At 40.3% G+C, this 23,486-nt stretch overlaps 1 protein-coding gene and 1 long non-coding RNA gene across 15 annotated transcripts in view; both read right to left on the bottom strand.

The window, feature by feature from the left end:
* Positions 1–648: 648 nt before the first annotated feature.
* The window catches only part of LOC100746314 (echinoderm microtubule-associated protein-like 2), a 32,690-nt gene continuing 9,852 nt past the window's right edge, over positions 649–23,486 (bottom strand). Inside the window, exons 1-19 of one of the 14 annotated variants that reach the window (XM_033323502.1) lie at positions 19,137–19,531; positions 16,215–16,522; positions 15,677–15,907; positions 14,789–14,951; positions 13,991–14,104; positions 12,790–12,939; positions 11,851–11,919; positions 7,535–7,840; positions 6,958–7,030; positions 6,453–6,659; positions 5,886–6,123; positions 5,279–5,436; positions 4,706–4,963; positions 4,188–4,325; positions 3,985–4,101; positions 3,068–3,091; positions 2,518–2,605; positions 2,125–2,351; positions 1,634–1,968 (exon numbers count right to left, since the gene is read on the bottom strand). In XM_033323502.1, coding sequence (XP_033179393.1) covers positions 1,840–1,968; positions 2,125–2,351; positions 2,518–2,605; positions 3,068–3,091; positions 3,985–4,101; positions 4,188–4,325; positions 4,706–4,963; positions 5,279–5,436; positions 5,886–6,123; positions 6,453–6,659; positions 6,958–7,030; positions 7,535–7,840; positions 11,851–11,919; positions 12,790–12,939; positions 13,991–14,104; positions 14,789–14,951; positions 15,677–15,907; positions 16,215–16,266 — 2,742 coding nt within the window. In that variant the 5' untranslated portion in view covers positions 16,267–16,522; positions 19,137–19,531 and the 3' untranslated portion in view covers positions 1,634–1,839. Of the gene's footprint in view, positions 1,969–2,124; positions 2,352–2,517; positions 2,606–3,067; positions 3,092–3,984; positions 4,102–4,187; positions 4,326–4,705; positions 4,964–5,278; positions 5,437–5,885; positions 6,124–6,452; positions 6,660–6,957; positions 7,031–7,534; positions 7,841–11,850; positions 11,920–12,789; positions 12,940–13,990; positions 14,105–14,788; positions 14,952–15,676; positions 15,908–16,214; positions 16,527–19,099; positions 19,532–22,885; positions 22,991–23,486 lie in introns of those variants that run through there. The other 13 variants (XM_033323501.1, XM_033323500.1, XM_033323497.1 and 10 more) reach the window with 13 other exon arrangements.
* Positions 17,678–19,100, bottom strand: LOC117152297. Its single transcript, XR_004462638.1, has 2 exons — positions 18,496–19,100; positions 17,678–17,902 (listed from the first exon to the last, which is right to left on the bottom strand). It is a non-coding gene; the product is annotated as an uncharacterized LOC117152297 (long non-coding RNA).

Here is a 23,486-nt window from a genome sequence, read left to right on the forward strand (position 1 = left end):
CCTATAACGTATTACACATATAAATAATAACTTTATTAAGAACAGTGTGTAATGTCGATTTGATAGATTTGATCGTGGAATAGGTGATAGATAATACAGACTTAATTAATCTTCAAATCGATAATTATCTCTTGTTTATCGAATGGTAACATAAAAGCACGATAATTATTAATTACAGTAGTCATTTTTGCTCATTTGCTTTTCAAATATAATATCTATTTATAATATTATATCGTTGCATTATAAATTTGTTATTCTCGATAGTTTTACTTGATCGTCTGATTCGAAGCATCCTTCATAATACGACTGGAATTATATGAATTACACATAGCAGACCGATCGACGTAATAATTCGACAAACGCAACGTTGAACGCGATATTTTCCATTTTTTTCCATTAGAATGTTCGTTAAGATCGAATATTCGTGCATCGATAGAGAATGATAGATATGGAACGAATCAAGCTATCGATCTAAAACCAACGACCAGTGGCCAAACTTCGAACAACGTATATACACAGATATATAGGAATGCGGTAAAAGCTTCGACATAACACGAAATGAGAAAGTGTATGCCTGTTGATGACCGTAACAGATTTATACCTACGGTGCGTGACAAGAAAGTAATTAGGTGAAATATAATCCAATTATTCGATAATATTCAAGACGTTCTTCGTCCACGTTTTTATTCATATTTTCAGAAGCATTACAAAAAAAGCCTGCATTACAGAAATATCGTATTTCTGAAAAAGAAGAAAAAAAAAAAGAATTAGTAGCAGACCAAACATAAATACACCACGTGTGTACCACGATTTTCCGACGAAATAGAACAATTTCAATAATTTGAACGATTTAACCGATTAATCGTTTATCCTATTATCTCGCAATTTCTTTCGCTCTCCCCAATTGCATACTCTTCGCTCGATCTATTTTGGCTCTCGCTATTTAAAATTGCTTTGAGGGCTCGTACCGCCACAAAATAAGCTTACAGTAACTAAGATCGACGACGATCGATTCGCGAAAAATAAACACATTGTTGGGTGGTGGCTGGTAGCGTGATAGCCAACGTTCAGAAGAAATAGAATTTACGTGGCTGCACAGGCTAGAGGATAACGATAATCCTAGCTTTTTACGGGCACGAGCAATTGGAATGTCGACGTTTCCCATCGAATCGGTTGAAAGTCACTCAACTTCATTTTATCGCTACTAATTATACGAAAGTATGTATCTACTTATGTACGAACTGTGCAATTTGTGTGTTTACGTGGAAAAGATCACGGTGCGTTTCGTTAGCGATTGCTAGACGACCAACACTCGCGTAAATTTGTAAAGTCGGCGGCGCTTCGGCGTTCGAAAAATAGTTGTAAATACATGAAATATGGAAAAGACACTTTGTTACGTTATTACATACTAATTGACCAAGTATAGTCTATTACATCGTTCGCCATATTGGCTGACAAGATTTCACTAATATTTTCACGTCGTCTTGTTTTCGCAGCGCAAAATTACGGATCAAGATCGTTCGTGACTAACAATAATAAGAAATTAGCGTCATGACTTTCAGTCATTGATTCGTGAAGGACACTTAAAGAGTAAAATTATTTAACTGTACGCGGCATTTTTTCCGTTCCTCTCTCTTTAAACCAGGAGTATTCCTTTCCACGGTCGCAACCGACGCCGCTTGTTTCTTTCGACTCCTACTTCAGCCAGCAACGAGAACAGTGGTCACGGAGTTCCTGCACTAAATTCGGCAGGTTATGCCGAAATGCTATTATTTTGTGGTGCTTCGTACTTTCACCGCTTGTCTGTTTTCCACTCGACTCGATTGGTAGTTAACAGAGTTAGTAATTTACGATCCATTGAAGAACGCTCGTGTCACTTCCGCCAGTGGAAATTAGTCGCGTATCGTCTTGAAGGAACGATACGTTCGTAACGTGACTCGAATGACCACCGTACGCATGACACAGCGACTGAAACAAGCAAATTTATTCTCCTTTATGGCTATCAAGTATTTATTGCTTTCTCTTCTTTATAGGCATGCCTGAGCTCTGACTCGTTATATCGTAGCTCGGACAAACTCAAAACGTACAATTTACTTAGCTAAATAATACTATGTCGAAGATTACCTTCGGTTGACAAGCGGGATAAGAGAACAACTTGACTTTTCCGAAGTCGTCGCCGGTTGCGAGCAACTTGGAATCACCGCTACGGGTACAATTATTTACGTCTGTACCATCGGCTCCTTCCGGCCAAATCCCAATCGTTTCGAAGGATATTACACAAGTGTGACTCGCCCAGTCCATGTCCCTCATCATCGATGGTTGTGGGATCTGACGACAAACTCCGGGATTCCCTGCGGTTTTATACGTATCGTTGATTATTAAATGTAATATAATAAATCATTACTAAAGCGTAGATAAGTCCTTCAACTGGCAAACGTTCTACTTGTAAAATGCAAAAGCGTTGCGCAAGCATGTAGAAATTATAATTACAGGTACGACGCAAGTTAATTTACTTACAATATAGCAGTTCGTAATCTCCGCTGTTGCTACGTAAATATTGTCCGTCCATTGACCAATCCAAATGAGTTATGAAACTGGAATGTCCCTGAAACAAAATTTTGCCGTCTAAGCAATGAAAAAATATTCCTCGTTTCTCTCTCTCTCTCTTTCTCTATAAGCTGCGAATAAAAAAATGATATAACATTATAATAAAATGATTAGCTTCGCGAAACAGCTGCGAGTGTCAGAGTTTACAGCCATTACTATGAAAGGAGCGCTAATAATTTGTGCAGCAGACAATAGCTACCGTGCGTGCTTGACGTAAGCAATTTTTAAAAAGAAATATCTGCTCATATGCGGCTATAAATAGCTGTGGCAATATTGTATCATTTTTAGAGACATTATATCGTCTACGAAATGACACATTTGCATGATTGTTCGCGACAATCGCGTTTTATTACATAAATAAATCGGTAGAATTAAATTACTTTTACGAAATCGTAGAATAAATGCTTTTGTAACATAATGTCTCTTTTTAGTTCTTTGATCGACTAAAAACGTGTCTTACACCACGCCTGCGTATCCTCTTTGGCTAGAAACGAAGAAAGAACGTGTGTATTATGATATTTTTGATTTTACGACGTTACTCTAATCGTAAATAAATTTATATCGAACGTGTGGTTGCGAGTTGTTACCAGCTTTCTTCGTAAATGAAATATTATGTACGATGGGACTACGATATCACTATGATGTACGATGGATGTGTATGTCCTAATTACGTGTACTTCGCTTAAATACATATATCGATCCTTGCGGTCGAAACAATGCGTTATAATGTCGATTCTCTTTAGCGATCGCTTTAATATCGTAGAACGAGTAACGAACAACGAAATATTTACAATGCGTGTAGCTTTACATTCAGCCGATACATTTAATTCCATTCATATTCCATGAGAAACTACGCATAAATTTTTCAAACATGGCGTGTATTTGTCTGAAACGAATTGTCTCTGTATGCATATATATATATATTACAACACACTCGTAAATGAAAGTAGCTCGCTTTACTATGTAGAAACACTGGTCGAACGAACCTCTAAAAGTATGAGTATCGTCGAGTGCCTTTTATACAAATGGTATGGTATAACTTTGATACGTAAAAGCAGTTTGTACAGCAAATCTTAAACTCATCGATTCAATATCAAATATACGAGTACGTTTTCTCACTTGTTTATACATGTATATATGTACGACATTTACAGTATACGAAGAATATAAGAAAAATTAGAATTATCGCACAGTTTGAAATTGCACCAGTTACTACAATGCGTATAATAAAATAAGATATCGAAAAGTTAGTCGACTGAAGAATTTCAATGCCAATAAGAATCGTATTATATGTACATGGTAACAAATCTGTGTTCTATAGATGCGTTAATTTTTTGTATTTGGTAAGGAAATTTGTAACAAAGAAAACGATCTTACCATACATCGTCCAACTCGACTATATTTGACCGCGTCTTCGTTTACCTGATAAACATAAATATAGTTGTCTCTGGAACCCAGAGCTAATAGCGTTCCATCCGGTGAAAATCTAACGACCTGAAAGGAAAACACGTTCGTTAGAGAGTCGTTAACGAAGTAAAGTTTATCGCGATGGGAAATAAGACAATTATAAGGAGTTTTACCTGAATAGGTTCAGACCCATCGCTGTGATGAGTGTATAATTCTCGAGTTTCACTGTCGATCGCTAACCATTTTCCGGAAGTGCATCCGACCACCATAACGTTACCGTCTGGTGTGAACCCGATGCTCTGTGCTTGCTCCTAAACGAATGAAAATTCTGTTCAATCGCTGTGGAATTATAGTTACGGTACGCTCGTTCTTTCTCACAATCTGCACACAAAGTATTCAACGTTTATCTTTATTTGTGTATAACGATCGAGATACGGTCGACGCGTCGTTAGGAATTATCGTTTATTTCGAAACCTTCGGCAATCCATATACAAGGTGAGTCGGAAGGAAAAACAGCACACGAAAATATCATCGCGCGACTCGCCGTTTTATAACAAAGTTTAAGTTACACGTTCGCGTAGAACGTCGTATCCCAATACGGTTATTCCAACAACGAATTCATAGGTTTGGAATATTACGACGTTAAAGCGAGCTTGGGGCCTTTAAAATTCTGATCTAAGTTATAATTTACCCCGATATCTTTGCTCCAGACCACAGTGTGACTGAGACTATCCCACATTTGCAACAATCTATCGTGGCCTGCTGTTGCGAACTGCGGTAAAGTCGGATGAGCCGCGAGTCCCCAAACTTCTTCCGCGTGTCCCAACATCGCCGGACTAAATCCCATTCCCACGTCGCCGACTAAAATGCAATTCCTGGTTGTTCCGATCAGCAACTGTGAACCTCTGCCTTCCGCGAGTGTTCGAATCCCGCCAAAGTGATCCTCGATCTAATAAATCGGATATATTATATTAACGTTAACGCGACAATACTGCCACTGCATGTACTCCAAGTATTTTGAGGAAATTCAACGAAAAGAATTACGCTCTTAACGATCTAGTTTGCCTACGCAGGCTCGTGTATCTTATCGATCGCATCTCTGTTACCATTAACGCTAGGAAATATGGGCAAAGCGTTAACTCGAAACGATAAACGTCGTAGATAAGAACAAGCTTAAGTAAATTATTGCGTTTTAATTTTTAAGGGTCGCGATTAACCTTAGAGAACAGCAGTAGTAGCATTGGTATTATTTTCTCAAGCTTACTTGTGCTTCTTCCCCCGTTAGGTTTAACGATTCGTCAAAATACAATATTTTGCCATCTTTGCCACCTCCGGTGACGATAAAACCATCTTTCAAAACGCAAATCGAAAATATAGATCCTTCGTGAATGTTCCTCGCTATCTTCGAAATCGTGTTTGTTCCTATACAAAAAATGTTACGATTAAAAGATTGTTATTATTACAAATATAGGATGTCGTATTATCTTTACACATATAATATCGTGATTATGACGGCAAGTATCAAACGCGCGACAAAACTATTCATTCTTTACGTTCAACGATCTATAAGCGATCTAAGTGGCGCAAGTCGAATCACTTGGCAGTAATATAGTAGCGATATCTTGAAATAAACCGAAATACTTTTTTAGGCTTGAAACTCGAAAGAAAAATGCATCTGTATCTTATTGTCCTTTCGTCAACCTGCGTTGACTGCCCGTGTCGTGGCATACTATCCTGTATACGGAAACATGTACGCGTTATACACATAGTTTCTGCTTTTTGCTTTCTGTTCATTTTCCTACGTAAAGTGACTTTTACTAGCCGCGATACATCAACGGTCGGTGCGAATAGTAACACGAAATTCCTCTTACCTCTGCCCCAAACGATGATGTTACCGTTGCTATCGCCAGTAAGAACATCACCGCTCTGATTAAAAGCCACGCAGGTAACGTATCTTGGTTTTTCTCTGCTCTCGAAAATGCCCATCCGTTTGTACAGCATGCCACCGTTATCGAGGGACCAGAAGGACACGTGTCCCTTTCCGCAGGACACGATCTGGTTCCGTTCCAGCGGATGCCATTCGGCGCATACCACCGTGTCCACCGAGCACTGCAATCGACAATCGTCATTCATAAAATGGGCCGGTTCCGGTTTCGAATCGCTGCGAAGTATCGAAGTGGGTATCTTTGTCAACCAAACTCTTTTTCTTCCTTCGATCCGTTCAGACGGCATCCAGACGAATATATGCGCGTACATACACGGTGTCTAACAAATAGCGCTAAAGTATCAAGTATCGTAACAGGAATTTCAAAGATTTTTCAATCGAAGGAAAAGTCGCAACGAAAGTACGAGATTCGTACGAGATTGACGTTGACGAGTCTGCGTTACTTAAATCTGTAACCGCGCATAGAGCGAAACCAACGTTGATTGGAACGTACCTTTGTTTCCGTCACTTTGGTACCCCGTTCTCCTTTCTGCCAATCCCAGATCGAAATGTTGTGATCAGAAGTCTCGTCGATAGCGCACAGGTAATTTCCACCGTCCGCCTTCGAGAACGAGAGACAACAAATCGAGCCATCGAACTCGCCGTTACCAATCACACAAAGAGTGGTCAAACTGACCGAGTTCCATATCCTTATGTGAGGCTGAGAAAAATTCGCAACATATTTCTTGCACGTACGTGGTATGTGCGAGGGTCGAACCAGGAGCAATACACCTTCGATGTTACAACCTCCTAACGGAGGTAGTAGGTAAATTTTGAACCGAATCGTATCGAACAGTCATTAAGCGATCGTATTCCCTTCAACTACAATTACACGATAAATTACAATTACACAATAAACATATCGTTGGCATGTCAAGCGTCTTGGTATCGTCGATCATCGTTTTTAAAGTATTACTCTTCGTCCAACCCTGGTAAAATCTAATATAATACGTTCTTACCATAGCATCTCGTCTGTCGGTTCCACACACTTGACCAGTGGCGACCACGAGTTTGTTTGGGTGGATCGCTATGCTAAAATATTTCTCAATTAATACAAAATCACGACGACGAGTCGAAAGGAGAAAGAGAGGGGCTGAGAGAGAGAGAGAGAGAGAGACAGATTTACTAGTTCAAATAAGAAATCTTTTGACGGCAGATGTTGAATCGAATCTTCGGTGGCAAATTGCAAATTACTTTTCATTTCCTTCGCCTTTAGAGACCGCGAGAAGAATGGATCGAAACTATCGAGAGAGATCGGAGACGTTCGTGCGATAACGCACATACACATACGCGAGGAGAAGGATTTTCTTAATTTTTGTTAATCCGTTCGAGCTGCACGAGCGTAGCAGTCTTGGATTTTACAACCGCGAGTGGACGATCTCGTGTCCAAAGATGAAATCCAATTAATTAACATCCTTTCGGTTCGGTAGAACGATGGCGAAGAAAGCCGTTTGAAGACGCGATACCGCCGCCATTAGTTCCGCACGATCATTAAGATCGACGGAGCAGATCCACGCATGAATTCAATTAACCCACCACTTGATATCGTCCGTATGACCCAAGTAGTGCCTCTGGCTATGCTCTTCCATGTTGTACAAGACCACTACGGCCGCGACGAAATAAACGATTTCCCCGGTTGGCAGCAGATGCAGATTACTTCGACAGTCTCTGCCTCGGTAACCGTACACCCAGTCGAGTTTTAGTTTACTCTGGGGCGGTGTGCTGACTTTGTGAAGGTCGTACAACTCCATCAAAGGCGTCGGGACGTAAAGGACGACGGGCCGACCCCGTAGGTACATGCGGACGGTGCTTTCCTCCTCGTTGTACTGCATGTCTCTGGTACTGCGAATTCATAGATACGTTCCTTTTAATCCGTTCGTGCGAACCAACCTTCCTACGAAAGTACGAAAGTGGATTCGATCGAAGCGAGAATTTATATAGACGCGGATAAGGATAAGAAACGGTGGATGCCAAGGTAGGTAAGTTTCGATTGTTCGAGGCGAACAGCTACGAGTACGCACTCGTAATATCTCGAAATAACTTTCTTTCGTTCGCTATCGCGTACGTTCGAATTTCCATTATTACTTTCCACGATACTTTCCACGATCAACTCGGAACGATCGGTCTTTCTCGCAAAAACGAGAAACGTTCGCATTTCACGTTTCCTCGGTCAACGCGTTACCGCGTGGCAGTACTACTTTCCACTTTTATCCGTCATTTATCAACTTTCGCGTCGATAGCCGTACCGCGACAATCGCTTTATTTACTTTCATTTCAGTTTTTATCGGAGAAACGAACAGGCCTCGATATAGTCGATCGGGGACCGCTCTAAAACAACGAAAGAAGAATCACCGTGTCTTATCGATTCGTTTTAGTTTTACGGATAGCGTTACACCTATCGAGCTCCAACGATATACCGATATACCGATCGAAATCACGAAAACGCGCAATTTACCGTGGCGACGTGTTCGAGAAATCAGGGAAGAGTGACTCACGCGTGGTGCGCGAGACTGCTTTTATTACTCAAGCCGGGCATAGTTCTGCGCGTTACCGCGTTACGTCACTTTGGCCTTCCTTTTTGCTCGGTCGTCTGTTCTCCTTCGCGACTGGATTACGATCAACGACTGTCTACCATTCGAGACGCGATTTACCACTCGTTCGAAATGTCCGAAACTGGTGATTTGGCGAGGCGTGGAGGTCGTTCGTTCTTTTCTCGATCGAAACCACGTTTTTCCGTTAACGGCGACCGTGAACCATTCCGGTGAATGCCAATCAGAGCGAACGGAATATTATCCAGTCGCTGCCGCGTCAGATATCTCGTCGAATCAAATATTTCACAAGATATACGACGCAGATTATTCCATCGATACAAATAAGAAGAATACGTTGCGCAGTGTGGCTCGCGGAGCATGCTACGATATTGTTCTACTTGGCTATGCGTCGAACAACCCTTAGTTTGAAAACACATTAGGCGAAACGGACGTGTATCTTCCTCCCTTTGAGCGAACAAGATCTATCTACTCGCAAGGTTGAAACAATTTCTGTGTCATGAAATTGTTAACCGTTACATAGCATGCTGACAAAAATTACGCAAGCTCGACCGTATGCTCGACCGTAGAATTTTCGCATGCAAGTAAACTTTCTGACCGGATGGTCAAAGTAGAGAGGCGCGTTCAAATACCGAGCCAGAACGGTTAAACGGATAGCCGGTAAATGAATCGGTAAAGCGTGAAAAGGAACTTTCGTTACCTGACAAATTTTTTGCCAAGCGTCTAAGGTACGCTGAAAACGCATCGGCGTGTACCAGGAAACGGGGGATTCACGGTTGTATAACGACAAGAATCGCGATTCACTTTCTTCGGGAATGCAATGGCGGTGCTTGCTATGCGCTAAACGGCCCGTTATCCACGTGACTTTCGTTCGTACCTGTTGCCTCGTAGTCGTGCTTTTAGCCAAGTATTCCTTGGATTATCGTGTCCGAATCTATACGGGGCAACAACGTCTCGCAATCCTCTTTACGTGTATCGCGGATAGCCTTTAACGCGTGGATTCGCGTGATTCCATGCCGTTTGCATATCGGTATACGCTGTGCGGTCTTTCTTCGTCTCGAATCGTTCAACGGAATTTGCGATTGCGTTTTTCGAGTCGGTCTTTAACCGTATCCTGAGAAAATATAACGATATAGCGCGGATACAGCGTACTTCGATCAATTTTTTCAAACGTTTAAAGAATTACGCACATTTTTCACGATTAATCGTCGTACTGTTTCTTTTTCTTTTTTTTTTTTTTTTTTGTCAGATATCTACATATATATATAGATATAGATATAGATATATAAAGTAACATCGCTGCGAGGAAAACACGTCGAACCATCTGGTATTCGATAATTCAACCGTTCGAATAGACGTGTCTCGCTATTAGGCCGAGTCTTGGAATTTTTATCACGATCACAAATCCAGAGACCGAGAAATGCGTCTCTGAAACGTTCCTCGAATGTACAGTGGGTTACGGAGGGCTGATCGAGAAGAAATAAAAAGGCGGACCGCGTTCCAAACAAGATATTCCTTTCACGAACGAAAAGAAAGTCATGCTCGAGTTACTACATTCCAAATAAGCGTTTCCCATTTAAAATTAAAACAAAAATTAAAAAGGTTCTTGGTGGTTTTGGCGTAAAAACTTAACGCATGCACGGACCTTTTCTTCGTCCTACGCTGCGAAGGTGCGTGCCCGTCCATCGCCAGCGGCGATCTCGTGCAACCTCGTGTTATCCGCGTGCGAGGTCGAACGTCGAAGGTAACTTTTATTATGGTAATTAACGGCATGCCACGTTATCGTAGTACGATATCGCCATGTTCGCAAAATTCAGTAATCTTACTGAAATTCAGTTCCGTTACAAATATAACATTAACTGGTACAACTGTTGCAAGCATACGGAACGAGCCGATCATTTTCATCGTCTTAACAATTATTTTCGTCGTTTTCCGAGATACAAGGAAATATTTACATCGTACGAATACGTAACGCGACAATGACGACGTGTTCTAGCTTTATTGGCCGTCGTGGATTCATCGATTAGTGCTACTGAAAGAAATTAATCGTAAAGGATCGCGAGAAATAACGCGCGAACGAAAAATTATCCATGCCTTTCACCACTCACCTGAAAGAGGTGTAAAAAGGTACGTCTTAAAACCGGCTGTACATGTGTACAACGTACAATGTGCACCATGCAATGTGTAACGTGCAACGTGCAACGTGCGACGCGCACATGGCTCGTTCATCCGCTTAACCCTTTCGTGACTAGTGAAACGCATATGTCTCACTTGAGTATTTAAACTGTAGAAGATACAGGGTGTTTCCAAAGTCGTGGTAAAACCGGAAAGCAAGCGATGTAAAAGTAAGTCGAAAATATAGAATAAAAGTTGATTTAGCGATCTTCTTAGTTCATCCAGTCTGGCTAGCCAAAGCTTTACTTACGATTATGAACGATATCAGCGAACATGGAGTTAAATAATGCAGATAGTTTTAATGGCATATTTACTTTAATCGTTTACAACTTAGCGAAGACGCGGCGTTCGACGTGGCAGACAGATTCTTGCTCGATGAATTAAAGAAGCGCGAACTAACGATAATCTGTCAACTCCTTACTTCAGTTTCCAGGCCTTAAATTCTCTGCTCCGTATTCGACATGTACACGATCCTAATTACTCCCTAATTCCCCTCCTCCCGATATTTCCCATACCGTTACTAGTCTGGTCAAATACGCAAACACATATACGCCGACGCTTTGCCTTTTTCGCGAAGGTCATAAATGCGCGACTATAAACGTAGGCCATAGAGACGAACGTTACGATAACGGCCTGCTTCATTAACGTCACTGGAATCGTTCCCTTTCCGATCGTACGATATTACGATTTCGGAAACATCCTATATATATATCGAATCGTGCTTTTACTATATGTCAAACTGCATTTATCCACGCAAAGTCGTATCGAGTTCCTTGAGGTTCCTCGCCTGATGTAGAAAGGACGTCTTATAGGATATCGATACTCTTTGTCATTCGTATAGATAGATTTTATCCGGTATCGGAGCAAATATCTTATATTTATTTGCATTAAATTAAAATTGTCTTATAGTCATGAAATGAGAAAGAGAGAGAGAGAGAGAATACACTATTGCTTTTTATCGTATAAATAAGTTAATTGGTCGACAACTAAAGTTGTTATTTGTTATTCAACGAGCTTTTGATTATTAATTTACCGACTTGCGTCTAAACAATGGCTTTATGGCCACGAAAAGGCGAAGCTTCCAAAGGTTGCACTACGAAAAAAGTGCGAAAAAATATCTTTATTTACCCGTGTTTCACGTTGTTCAGCGCCGGTGGCTTGAAGAGGTTGAACAGAGACTTGGTGGAGGCTGAGAATCTATAATGAACGAAAATGCAAACGAAAACCATGCGGTGCAAAACAAAGAGAATAATAGTAATACAAAGAAAAAAGAACAGAGAGAAAGAAAGAGGAATTTCGCGACGGAATGTACGTGCTTTTCTTTTCTTTTCTATGGACGATTTGCGCGCTCTGCCCCGCGATGAGCAGAATTATACACTTCCGGCAGCGCTCTCTCGATTCAGTTGCCACCAAAGGGAAGCTCGAGCGAATGAAAAGCAACCGGGAGATAGTTACACGCTTTTGACGATTAATGAGCTGCGAAGTGAATTCACATCGCGAGACACAATCGATAGTCCGTTGCCCTGTTCGCCGCTTCGTCGATCGACGGGTGATATTTACTCTTCAGATTCGACTTGTAAAGTGCCAAGGGTAGAAACATGTAAATACGTATTTTACAAGGAAAAAGAAGGGATGTCGTTCGACGGTAACGCGACTCTCGCGAATCTTGTACGAACCACGACGACTCGACATCCAGAAACGAATTGCATCGTTTTCACGTTAAAACAAGCAACGAATGTTTTCTTTAAGACTTTAACGATGGTTATAGATGATCGTTCACCGTGACGACTGTTGGAATTTTTTCGAGAGGAAATTGCACTTTAATGGTTGGACAAACCGAACGAGGTGTTTCAAAGGCGTTCGTACTTGTGTAGGCGCGCGCTCGGTTCACTTTCATTCATTCAAGAAGAAAAAGCATGTTCGTCCGTCGCGTAACGTAAAACGTTCATAGAAGCGAAAATGTGCACCGAGAGAGGGTTCGACCAGAATCGGTGTGTGAAAAAGAGGGAAATCACGAAAGCAGGCAAATGTGCACTCGCTCGTTAATAATATCGATCCCCTGCTTACCTGTTACTGACAAGTTGCGAATTGCTTCCCTGATTTTGCGGGGAATGCGTAAAATCCCCTGTCGACGACCACCGTTTCGCCCTTCTTAAGCTGCTTTGCGGTGGCCCGTTCGATCTCGCTGTCGGCGATCTATCGAATAACAGGATTACTCTGTGACGAAAAAATCTCGTTACCTGTATGACGAAACTGTCACTCTGTAGCCAGGATTCGATTTATCTCAAGTTCAATGAAATTCGCCCCTCTCGTTCTCCGTTATCGTACAATAATCTCACCGACGATTCGTTCCAACGATATCGACGTTTAAATATCAAACGATTTGACAAGCGCAGGCGACGACTCGATTCATCGCCCTTTTACCGATTACCACTCGCATTGTTAATCGCTTAACCCCAATACGTAGTTTTTCTCCTCTTGTTTTCTTTATTCTCGCCCGATTCAAGGCGGACGTTCCTGTGCGTGTGCGTATGTGTACAACGTTTCTAACGTTTACGTCCTACTCGATGTAAAAAGAAATCCTGCGAATCCAGCGTTTGGTACGTGGCCTAAGATCTTTCTGCAGAATTCTACATCTTTTGTCTATTAGTATAACGCGTTTTCTCTAGATACGATCCGAAACCTGAAAGACACGTATACGATTCGGCCGAATATCGTTCGAAAGGATTAGATTCCTCTATATCCGGCGCTTCGTCTCTAACATCTGTGATAAATTCGAAAGCAAAAGACCATATACTACTAAGAACTTTCATGCTCTATAAAATTAACGAAACAACGACAGAGCAATAATTTATAGCAATAACATCGATAAATATATGGTTTGCATTTCACTACGAACAAGTACCAAAGAGAATGATTTCTCAAAGGGTATTTATCCAAAGAATAGAAACTTGCTTCCAATTTATACCGCTAAATCGTAATTCGAACAATCGTAATTGTATTCGACGACATGCACATCGAGAAGAATATCTACTCAAATCCTTAATGTAACGGGAGCAGTAAGTTTTGCATACAAGGGTAACGAGTTGGTAAGCAAGGCGACCACGTTCGTCTCGATTTGTTCCGTTTCGAATGGTCGTCGTTTTCTGCTATACTGTCTACTAATCGCTCTCTACATCGAAGATAACGAAATTGCTGGCATTCTTATTTAAGTAAGAAAACTACGAACGAAATAGAAAACGAATGAATTTCGTTGAAAAACGTGTACCTGGCTACTGGCAGTGGCGTGGCTCTAGGACTCGGCGATGGCACCGGGGAAACGCTACTACTACTGGGACTGTCCGAGTGTAACGAACCCGTTGATTGGTAATGAACTGACCTTCTGAAAATTCAGTTTAATTTGTTCCGTCTATTCCAGCCCATAACTGGAATTCTTGCCAAACGATATTTGTATATAAGATACTTTGCACAGTGAGTAAAGAAAGTAAGCGTAACGAGGATCGTAGCGTGATTCTAAATCTTGGAATCGACGGAGATTTGTAGGCAAAATTTTGACTTGAAAAGTTGACTGTCGCGATCACGAAATTGTTAAATTAATCGTTGAAAATCATATTGTCGCGCGTAAAATTTTTCCATTATTTCTGTGTTCCGATATATCTGTAATTGATATATTCTCGCTGTTTCATCGGCAGCACGTTATTTCTTTTACTAAATGTAGATGTACGTATAGACGTATAAATATAAATACATGGCGAGTAAAGCTGCTTCAAGAATTATTAAAACTTTAACATCTTTTCCGTGAGAAGCGATCATTTGCGACCCATTATTTTCTCCAAACTTTCGTTCCTGCTGATCAGTAGATTGCGATACGTATGACGAGTAGGTTGCGATAAAAACATTTGATCTTGAATTTCAAAATCTTTTTACTTACTTACTTACTTACTTACTTACGTTCTTTACACCCTGTACACATCGTGGCACATAGGTAAATACACGTGCATTAAAGAAAAAGAGATATCGTATATTCCGAAGATTTGGTTCGAAACATTTCAAATGATATAAATACCGTTGAGGAAGTTGCGACGAGTGCGTGTAACTGACCGGTCTCCGTGGGCTGGAGATCGAGTCTCGAATATCCTGGGAAGATCCTGACGAAGACGAATTCCTCAGACAAGAGCTGCCAGTTTGTCGTAAACGTATGTCTTTCTGGGGTGTTGAATTTTGATTACCTGAGACACACGAAATATCAACAACGTAACATTATCGATCATCACTTTTTACAGGAGCGGACGAAGAGACGTGAAGCACAGGGAATACGCGGTTCGTTTCTCTTTTAGTTTTACGTTTCGTTTAGATTCGTTTAGAGATCCGGTAGCAGCCCGGAATTCACCTCGAAGCGCACCGATTGCTCGATGAAACGCGAAGGTAACGAAACATGACCCTAACCAGTCGCGTGCTAACAGCTACACCCGATGAACTTTGTTTTAAATGGGCTGAAACTCGCGAGGCTTCCCCGTATCTGCGATTTGCGACCTGCCTCTACGGCTTCCGTAACAATTAGCTTCGAAGCTTTGGAATTCCTAGCCGCGATACGGGCTTTCGTGTCTCGAAAATTTATATCATTCCGTTTTCTAATTCGCGGTCCATTTTCGCAAGTTAATCGAAGCCGTAGCCGAAATCGTCGCGAATATCCACTTCCAACGAACCACCGATTTTCTCCATATCCACGTGAATCTTTTCTTCGTCGGTTCTTCCTTTTTCCGCTACTCGCTAATAACTGCGCAACGAATGTACATATACATAGACTCTTTTATTTCTAATAATTCTTGAAAATGAAAAAATACGTATCTAAAATCTTTTGTTCGCGAATACATCTAGACAATGAGCGAAGAACGTGCAAATACCGAATTAATTGGCGCAAGAATTGCGACTGTAACGTATAACGCGTACTCACTTCTAAGCGATACATGACCGTTCCTTAAGGGCGAGGACACTATTCTTTCGTTTCTCCTCTCGTTTCTCTCATCCTCTCTTTTCTCGCGTCCTTCCAGCTGGGCAATTCGCCTCAGCGCGTCCGCCAGAGTAGCTCGAAGACAAACTATCTCGTCCCTCTGCGCCAAGGATTGCCTCTCGAGGTCCGCGACTCGGCCTAACAGCGATCCGGTCTCGCACTCCAGCATCTCGTCTGTAAAAGGGAATTCGCGTTCAATGGAATAAAAATATGGCAATGAAACGTGGGAATTCTTTCGTCTTGTAAACGTTCAAAGGCTATTTCACAGCTACGCGTTTATCGGATCTCTCAGATTTGTCAGATTTCTCTAGCTTGTGATCGTCGAGTTACGGTTTGTTCGCGTATTATAGCGTCCACTTGGCTGTAAAAAACGATATAACATACATTTCCTAGAATCGACCATCATCAGCGTTAATTATTTGATCATGGATTTAAAAAAGGGAAAAGGGAAATATGTGTTCGGAATTCTAGCGATACTCACGCCACGCCTGCTCCGCTTCGTCGATGGTGTCCATCGCGTCCGGCGTGGACATTGCGATTAACCCTTTACGATGACTCCGACGTATTAATACGTTATACGATCGAATTGATCAACGAACGCAGACAGAGCCAACGTGCTCCGTTTCGCAGCATGTCTCTTCCACCGACTGTGACTTTTCTTCTACGAAACGCGAGTAAATTTGCTTTAATGTAAATTCATTTTCCTTCCTCGGCCGGGTTATCACTTTTCCCCAAGCGTTTATTACGTTCCGTGGGTCGATGCGTTTCGTTCGATCCATCGTTTATTTCCTAATCGAAAGATTCGAAATTTCTTCGAATATATCGTATTACAACTATACGGTTACATCGCTAAGAACGGTCGAACGGGTTTTGCGCGTGTTTTCTTCGACTTTCGTGCCACGTGCGACAAATTGGGCTACGAAACTTTTATCAATCGAACGAAGAGCTACTGAAATATTTTCGATAAATAGAAATATGGACGATTACGCGTAAAAGGGAATCGCGAGTCCAATGGCGTTGACCTTGACCTTGAGATACGTTGTAGAGGAGAAGGTCTCGAGTAACACGTACTTTGTACGAACGGTGTCACGATCGTGATTTAAAAGTTGGCTTAGATTAGGTTAGATGTTTCGAGGAATCTAGGGGTTCGGCACCCCGGCCACTCAATGTAATCTAAACTTACGTAACTTGACTATATCTTACCGCTGTTAAGATCGCAATCCTATGCAAATGCGTATGCAATTTCACTTTTAACCAGTTATATCGGTGTAAATGTAATCTAGCAAGTAGGATTTTCTTTTCGTCGTAACTTTTCAAGCACGATCGCGTCACGCTTCGAACGAAGCGCCTGTTTCTCGGGTCCCTCGGGATAACGTATCGGAAATTGAACAAAATTGGAGTCGAGAGTCGAGATCGCGTTTATATAAAAAATGGGACGTGGTGAAAATTTCTATAAAATAGAAATATCGTGATTTCTCGGTATCGAGAGTGGCTTGGAGCTTCGAAGGAAATACTTCTAATAATATACATACTAAAAAGCTATGATCGCTGTAACATTGTATTCTTGTAAAGAATACGAGAAAGAAGCGAAAGAAACTTTTCACAAGGTTTATAACATACACGTTTACTCCGATTATATGCAAATCATTCTGTAACGTAGAATTATTTAATGACCCATTTCCCACAATTGTAACGCTAGATAGTAACAGCAAACTGTTCCATTTACCTTAATAAAGTATTAAAGTATTAATTACAATGTACTCGCACCAACCGGCTAGATCAGAGAGATCGATATAAAAAATAATTTCTTTCCACATAAATCTAGTACTGTACGAAACGAAATCAACGAAACATATGCTATCGGAATGTCGTTATACGTGTAACGTGCTGATACAAGTTTCGCATCGACGTAACGCGAAACTCGTGGCACTCGAAATTTTTTTAGAATTTCCATCAACAACCGAGTTACGCGTTCGTTGCGTTAATTCTTCTTACGTGAAAAGAACGCGGTAACTGTTAAAACTTTTATCGAACGAAAGATAAATCCGCCGTTATTTTTCGCATTCTTCTCACTACTCTTCATGACATTTTTATACGACACAACACTCTCTTCCTATGTTTATTCGTAGAATATATTAGTACCGTTTGGCGGAAAGGACCCAGGAAACTCTGTATACATAATCGATTCGAGTTGCGAAACATCATGAAAGTCGGTATCGTTGAAACATTATTCGCAATTTATGACTAAGCACGTATTCTTTCAGAAAAAAATCTTCGATAGCAACAGCGCACGAGGAGAAGCAGAAAAATAAATTTCGTATTATTTCGAATTAAATCTCCTTTTGTTGAAAACAGAACGAACAGCGAAAAACAAGAGATCAATTAACGCTTTCTTTTCTGAGCGAGTAAATGAGTGAGAGGATTCTAATGTCGATAAAGACAAATTGTTACCCAAAAAGGAGACGAATGAAAAGAAGACACGAAAGTAATAATATATTTATTATCCGCAGCATGAAATTGTAGAGATAGCGCGATACGTTCAAATTTGCGGCGTAGTCGTTTGAAAACACAGCGACGTAAATTTAATATCGCATAAATCGGTATTTCTAAAGAGATTTTTCTTCATTGGAAAAATGTTGTTTTATATTCAAAATATAAATAAATCCATCGACCGACGAGAAAAATAATTTTACGATCGGACAACATACGTTTTGCTTCTCACGAAAGATTAGTATTTCTTAATAAGACAGACATCTACTTACTTGCTATTCCATCATCAGACTCGAGAATATAATATCAGCGTTATATAAAACTATATCTTCCACGGATAGACGAAGAAGCGTTTGGTATTTCCCCTTCCATTTTCAAAAGATAAGCGTCGAATAAATTACGTTTACTTGTAAAGCTAAACATTTCGATCGACTATTCCACGTTATATCAAACTTTGAAACAGTTATTTATATTTATAGTTGTCATTCCACGATTCGAGAGAGATATACATGTATTGTACAAATACGTGTGTTACGTACTACTGTTATTCGGATCTGGGAAAGTTTTGCTTGACATCTTTATTACACCAGATAACAGCATTCGTTTGGAACGCTGGTCGTTTCAATTATTTTTATTCTACTCTCTAAATCGTTCTCTTCGTTTTATATAATAATTACATCGATATAAATATATCTTTTGCGATCTGTATTTTCGGCGCAAATACAGTCATTTGCCTTTCCGCGAAGCAGATTCTTATTAAAACGTTCGCAAAATTTGTACAAGCACTGAGACGAAAACGAACGCTGAAAATTCAACGGCTCGTCGTTCTAAAATCGCGATGTACCTACATGTATATAAATTATAAATATAAACTACATTTTTGTTAAAAACTATTACGGAAAAGGGGCGGAACCTTGAAAACACCGAAACATAAAAATTCCAAAGATTCACTGTCACCGATCCGCATCTTCGCAGAATCTTTCTCGGTAACACCGTACAAAACACTACAACGCGTGGAACCACGATTCAACCTTTCGAATATTAAACCATCTGTTTACCCGAGAAGCGTAGGAAGGAAAAATCGCGTTTCAACGAACCAGCGACCCGACCTGTTCCGTTCCGCTTTTTTTCATTTTTATCGACCGCAACGGTACTTGGAAATCGCTTGGATCGATCCGAGACAAAGGGCTTTGCACTTTCCCTCGAGTTTCCCCGTAGCTAGCAGAATGACGATAACACCGGCGACAACGACGTTTCCGTCGCGAGAACGCGTACACGTGTGTTTTCCGTACGGTCGCCCCAACGTTACTGTCAGCCCGAGAGTACAGCTGCTTAGCCGCGATCAATACGTTCTAGATACTCCAGATGATCCAGATGACTCGGCTACGTTACGCGAGCCATTCACCGGGGTCACGATACCACTGACAACTACACAAACACACACACACACACACACACACGCACACACACAAACACGCGCGCGCGCACCGGCCACCCGTATTTTACGTGTTTTTTCTTTTTTTTCTCTCTGTTTGTTTCCTTCCTACCGTTTCTTTGAATTCTGGTGGTGTCAATGTAGAGGGTGAAAAGTGGATACGTAGAATTCAAATCGTACGTAGTTCGAGGAGCGACGAAAGAACGTTCCCCTTCTAGGATTTGACAAAACGTACGAGTTAGTAAATTTAACGAAACCCGGTTAAAAACGTATCTTTTACAACGCTGAACGGTCATCTTTCTTAATTATATTATAATTAATCGATGATCGTACGAATTTTTATTAAATAGCAAGTTTCAATCTCCGTTGTCGATTTAAAGATAGTACAACATTGTACAACGGCAATGGCTTAAAATTGAATCGGTCTAAGATTAGAGATGACGAAGCGCGAATGAATTATTCGCATAAAGCACCCTGAAGTAAGCGACACACTTTTGCCAAATGGCAATTTTGTACGAAAACTCGAGTGACCGACTTACGACGCTCGACGATTTACGTACGACGATTTTACTTAGCCAGAGTTTGTTAAATTTTTGTATTCCTTCGACTTAATCAGCGTTAATGTCGCTAGCACTAATTCTGCTAATAACGTCTATTCTAACTCAAGATTCTAACTTAACCAAGCTTTCCTTTTAATCATACACCCTTTTCTAAGTACAATATCTTTAAAAGATTTTGCATTGAGAACAGGGACAAGCAGAGAACTTGTACGGATATTCGATATTTTATTTGTCAATTAATATAGATAGATATCGATATTTATAGGCAGTCGTTCGATTATTTACCCGTAAACATTTTGAAAAATATTCGTTACGAAGTTTGCTCGCTTGATCGCGAGAAACCTATCCCATAAACGTAAACCAAACGACTCTACTCATTTCCGGAGATGAGATTAGACGCGTTCGATTTATCATTTGAGGTCGTCTCTAATGAACGAATCGCATCCTGGTTATCGGACACACCCTAGCTATTCTTCGAAATCATCTTGTCCTATATCGACGGAGTCGTTCCATTAAAAATTACTTCGGTTATGTCATCCTCCGGCACGATTCCACCGGATCACGCAGTCTGCAAAACGAGTCAAGCTCTATCGAAATCGTAAACCGATTACCAAAACTTTCCACGCGACAGGCAAGTTTTATTTTAAGCGGCTAAGAGTATAATAAACTATTTACGGGAAACGATTACCGGCGAAAATTTTCTGATTGTAAGAAGGGAGAATTTTTCCGAAAGCAAACATCTGGTAGCCGATATTTGTTACACGTTCTTTACCAACGTCCGCTTGAATAATGTGCAAAGAATTGTACGAATTTCCGACTTTTTCCAGACATTAAAGAATTTCATCCGTTAATTTAATAGGAAATCGACGAATTATGTATCCAATAGCAAAATATGAATTTAAATTATTTAATCAAAGCAACAACTGCATTGTCCGTTTTTTAAAGAATGTGCGTTGCTTCCATTACGCCATTTATTGATCCACGAGTATCGAACACGACTAATACGACCCTTTTAACGCAGACATCTAGTTATGCAAGTTATCTATTATCGCTTATTACAACGTTGTTGTAACGTAGTTGAAATTGATTTTTAAACTGACACACTAATTATAATATAATATATATATACAAGTATATGATATATAGATTACGATATAACAAAGTTCAGTTTTTATCGATACATTTTGTCGTTACGTTGGCAACCGAACGGCAAAATAGCGAATTGTTGTTGGTTGCCGATGATATTTTTAGTTCAGACAAACGTTTCGTTACGTAGGTGTAGAATATTCAGTGGCCATGCTAGCTAATTTCGATGTATGTATGTATATTAATAGCCAAAAAAAAGGTTACGCAAATATACAGCTATATATATACTACTTATCTTGTCTACTGTCTCCGGATATCGACAATTTCTAATTATATCGCTATCAGATTACACCAATTTTCGTTCTAATCTAACGCAATTAGCGATTTACGCTATTACTAACACAATACCATCGCATTATTATTACTTTGGTTATTTATCACGTATCTCGATACAGTGTTGTATCCTAACATAATTGATTAAAATATAAAACGTAAATTAATAACATATAGGAAACTACGATTATCGGAGACGACCGGTTGTACGATATTCGTTGTTATTTCGTTAAAAACGCAGCTACGTTATTCGAAGATGAGATTAATTAGACGATCGAAAATTTCTTCGCCAAAAGGAATTTAAATTCGAGATTGGGGCACTTGTTAACGACAACGGGGCTTCGATGACGCTTCATAGACCGAACGTTCCGGCCACACGATCCGATGCTCGACAAACTCGACGAAGCATTGAAACGTCGAACGTTTCCACCGAATTCAGGTGCTTGGTGAACGTTGAAATTTCGCGAAATTCCAGTCAAGGACCGTTACAACGTTACGATACATCGTCGACTAGAGAAGCGAAATGTGGGATCGATATTAACGAAAGAACAGGATGAGCATGGCGCACCTTTGCATAACGTCATCGCGCTACCTTCAATGCCTTATATAACAAGTGACACCGGTCACCATACAATATCTATTTTCCGCATTTACGACGCACGTTCGGCTCACTCGCTATTTCTACGGCAACGCGCCGCTCCAATCGTCTTTTCCAATCCTCCGATAGTTACGTACATGTCTAACAGATATTGATATTCGTTTCCTTATCCTCAAATAAATTCTTTTTATCTTCTTCTTCGATCATCTTACGAAAATTACTCTTTCCTAGCTCCGGTAATTTTTCAACGTTTCCGCTCCTGGATTCCTCGATTCTAATTAAATTCACACAGTATCGATTCTATCATTCAACAGCTTATTAATCTACAACCATATTTATTCGAATTTACCGATTATCATGGAAAGATTTCGTGTTATATATACGCATGGTCTATGTAAGTCAACGCGATAAGTCAACGTTTTCTTCGCAGATGACGCAAGTTTTGCTAATCGCAAATAAGTACAAATAGAATCGTAGACATCGACTAGAAAACCCATTTTTACAATATGGATTTTATCGTAAAATAGATTTTTTAAAAGAAAAAAATCGAATTCCCTTAAACGCGTTTATATAGTTAGAATATGTAATTTACGATCCAAAGAACGTACAACGTATTTGCTTGTGAATACGTATGCAATAAAAAAACTTACTCGTTTCTTGCTTCGCGTCCTGTGTCGTATGCCCGTTCACGTGCATCGTCGCGTCCGAATTTTTCTTTTCATACTGATATTGCTCCTTCGTTGAAGACTCCGTATCTAAAAGAAAAGACATTACAGATCGACTATATCCTTATCGAGTTCGTTCATTCTAATATATTATAATAATAATATACGTAGCAAAATATACGTACATGTACCACGATAATTATATTTTCGTTTTTAAACGAATAAAATCCGTAAATGAATAAAATCCAGGCGACCGTTATATTCCATACAAAAAGACGGCGGGAAAAAGTTCTCTCGACTTTTTCTAAACCCGAGTGTCCATTTGAGAGTAAAACTATCGTGAGCTAGCTCTCGAGAGTATCACTCTCAAGTGAACACGGAGAGACGAGAGTGACTGCTCGAAAGCCCCGTTGAAACGTTTGAAAGTTAAACCGTTTACGATTTTCTCTGAAACGAATACGTAGTCTCGGAAATCGATCGAAAAAGTTTCGCTTCATTTTTTCTCCACATTTCTTCGTCTCTACCAGAGAATTGAACTCCTGGCAAGAGGAAGAATAGAAACCCGACGCGACCTTGATCAATGAAA

Source organism: Bombus impatiens, unplaced genomic scaffold (assembly GCF_000188095.3).
Source record: "Bombus impatiens unplaced genomic scaffold, BIMP_2.2 scf_1055, whole genome shotgun sequence".
NCBI classification, from domain to species: Eukaryota; Metazoa; Arthropoda; class Insecta; order Hymenoptera; family Apidae; genus Bombus; species Bombus impatiens.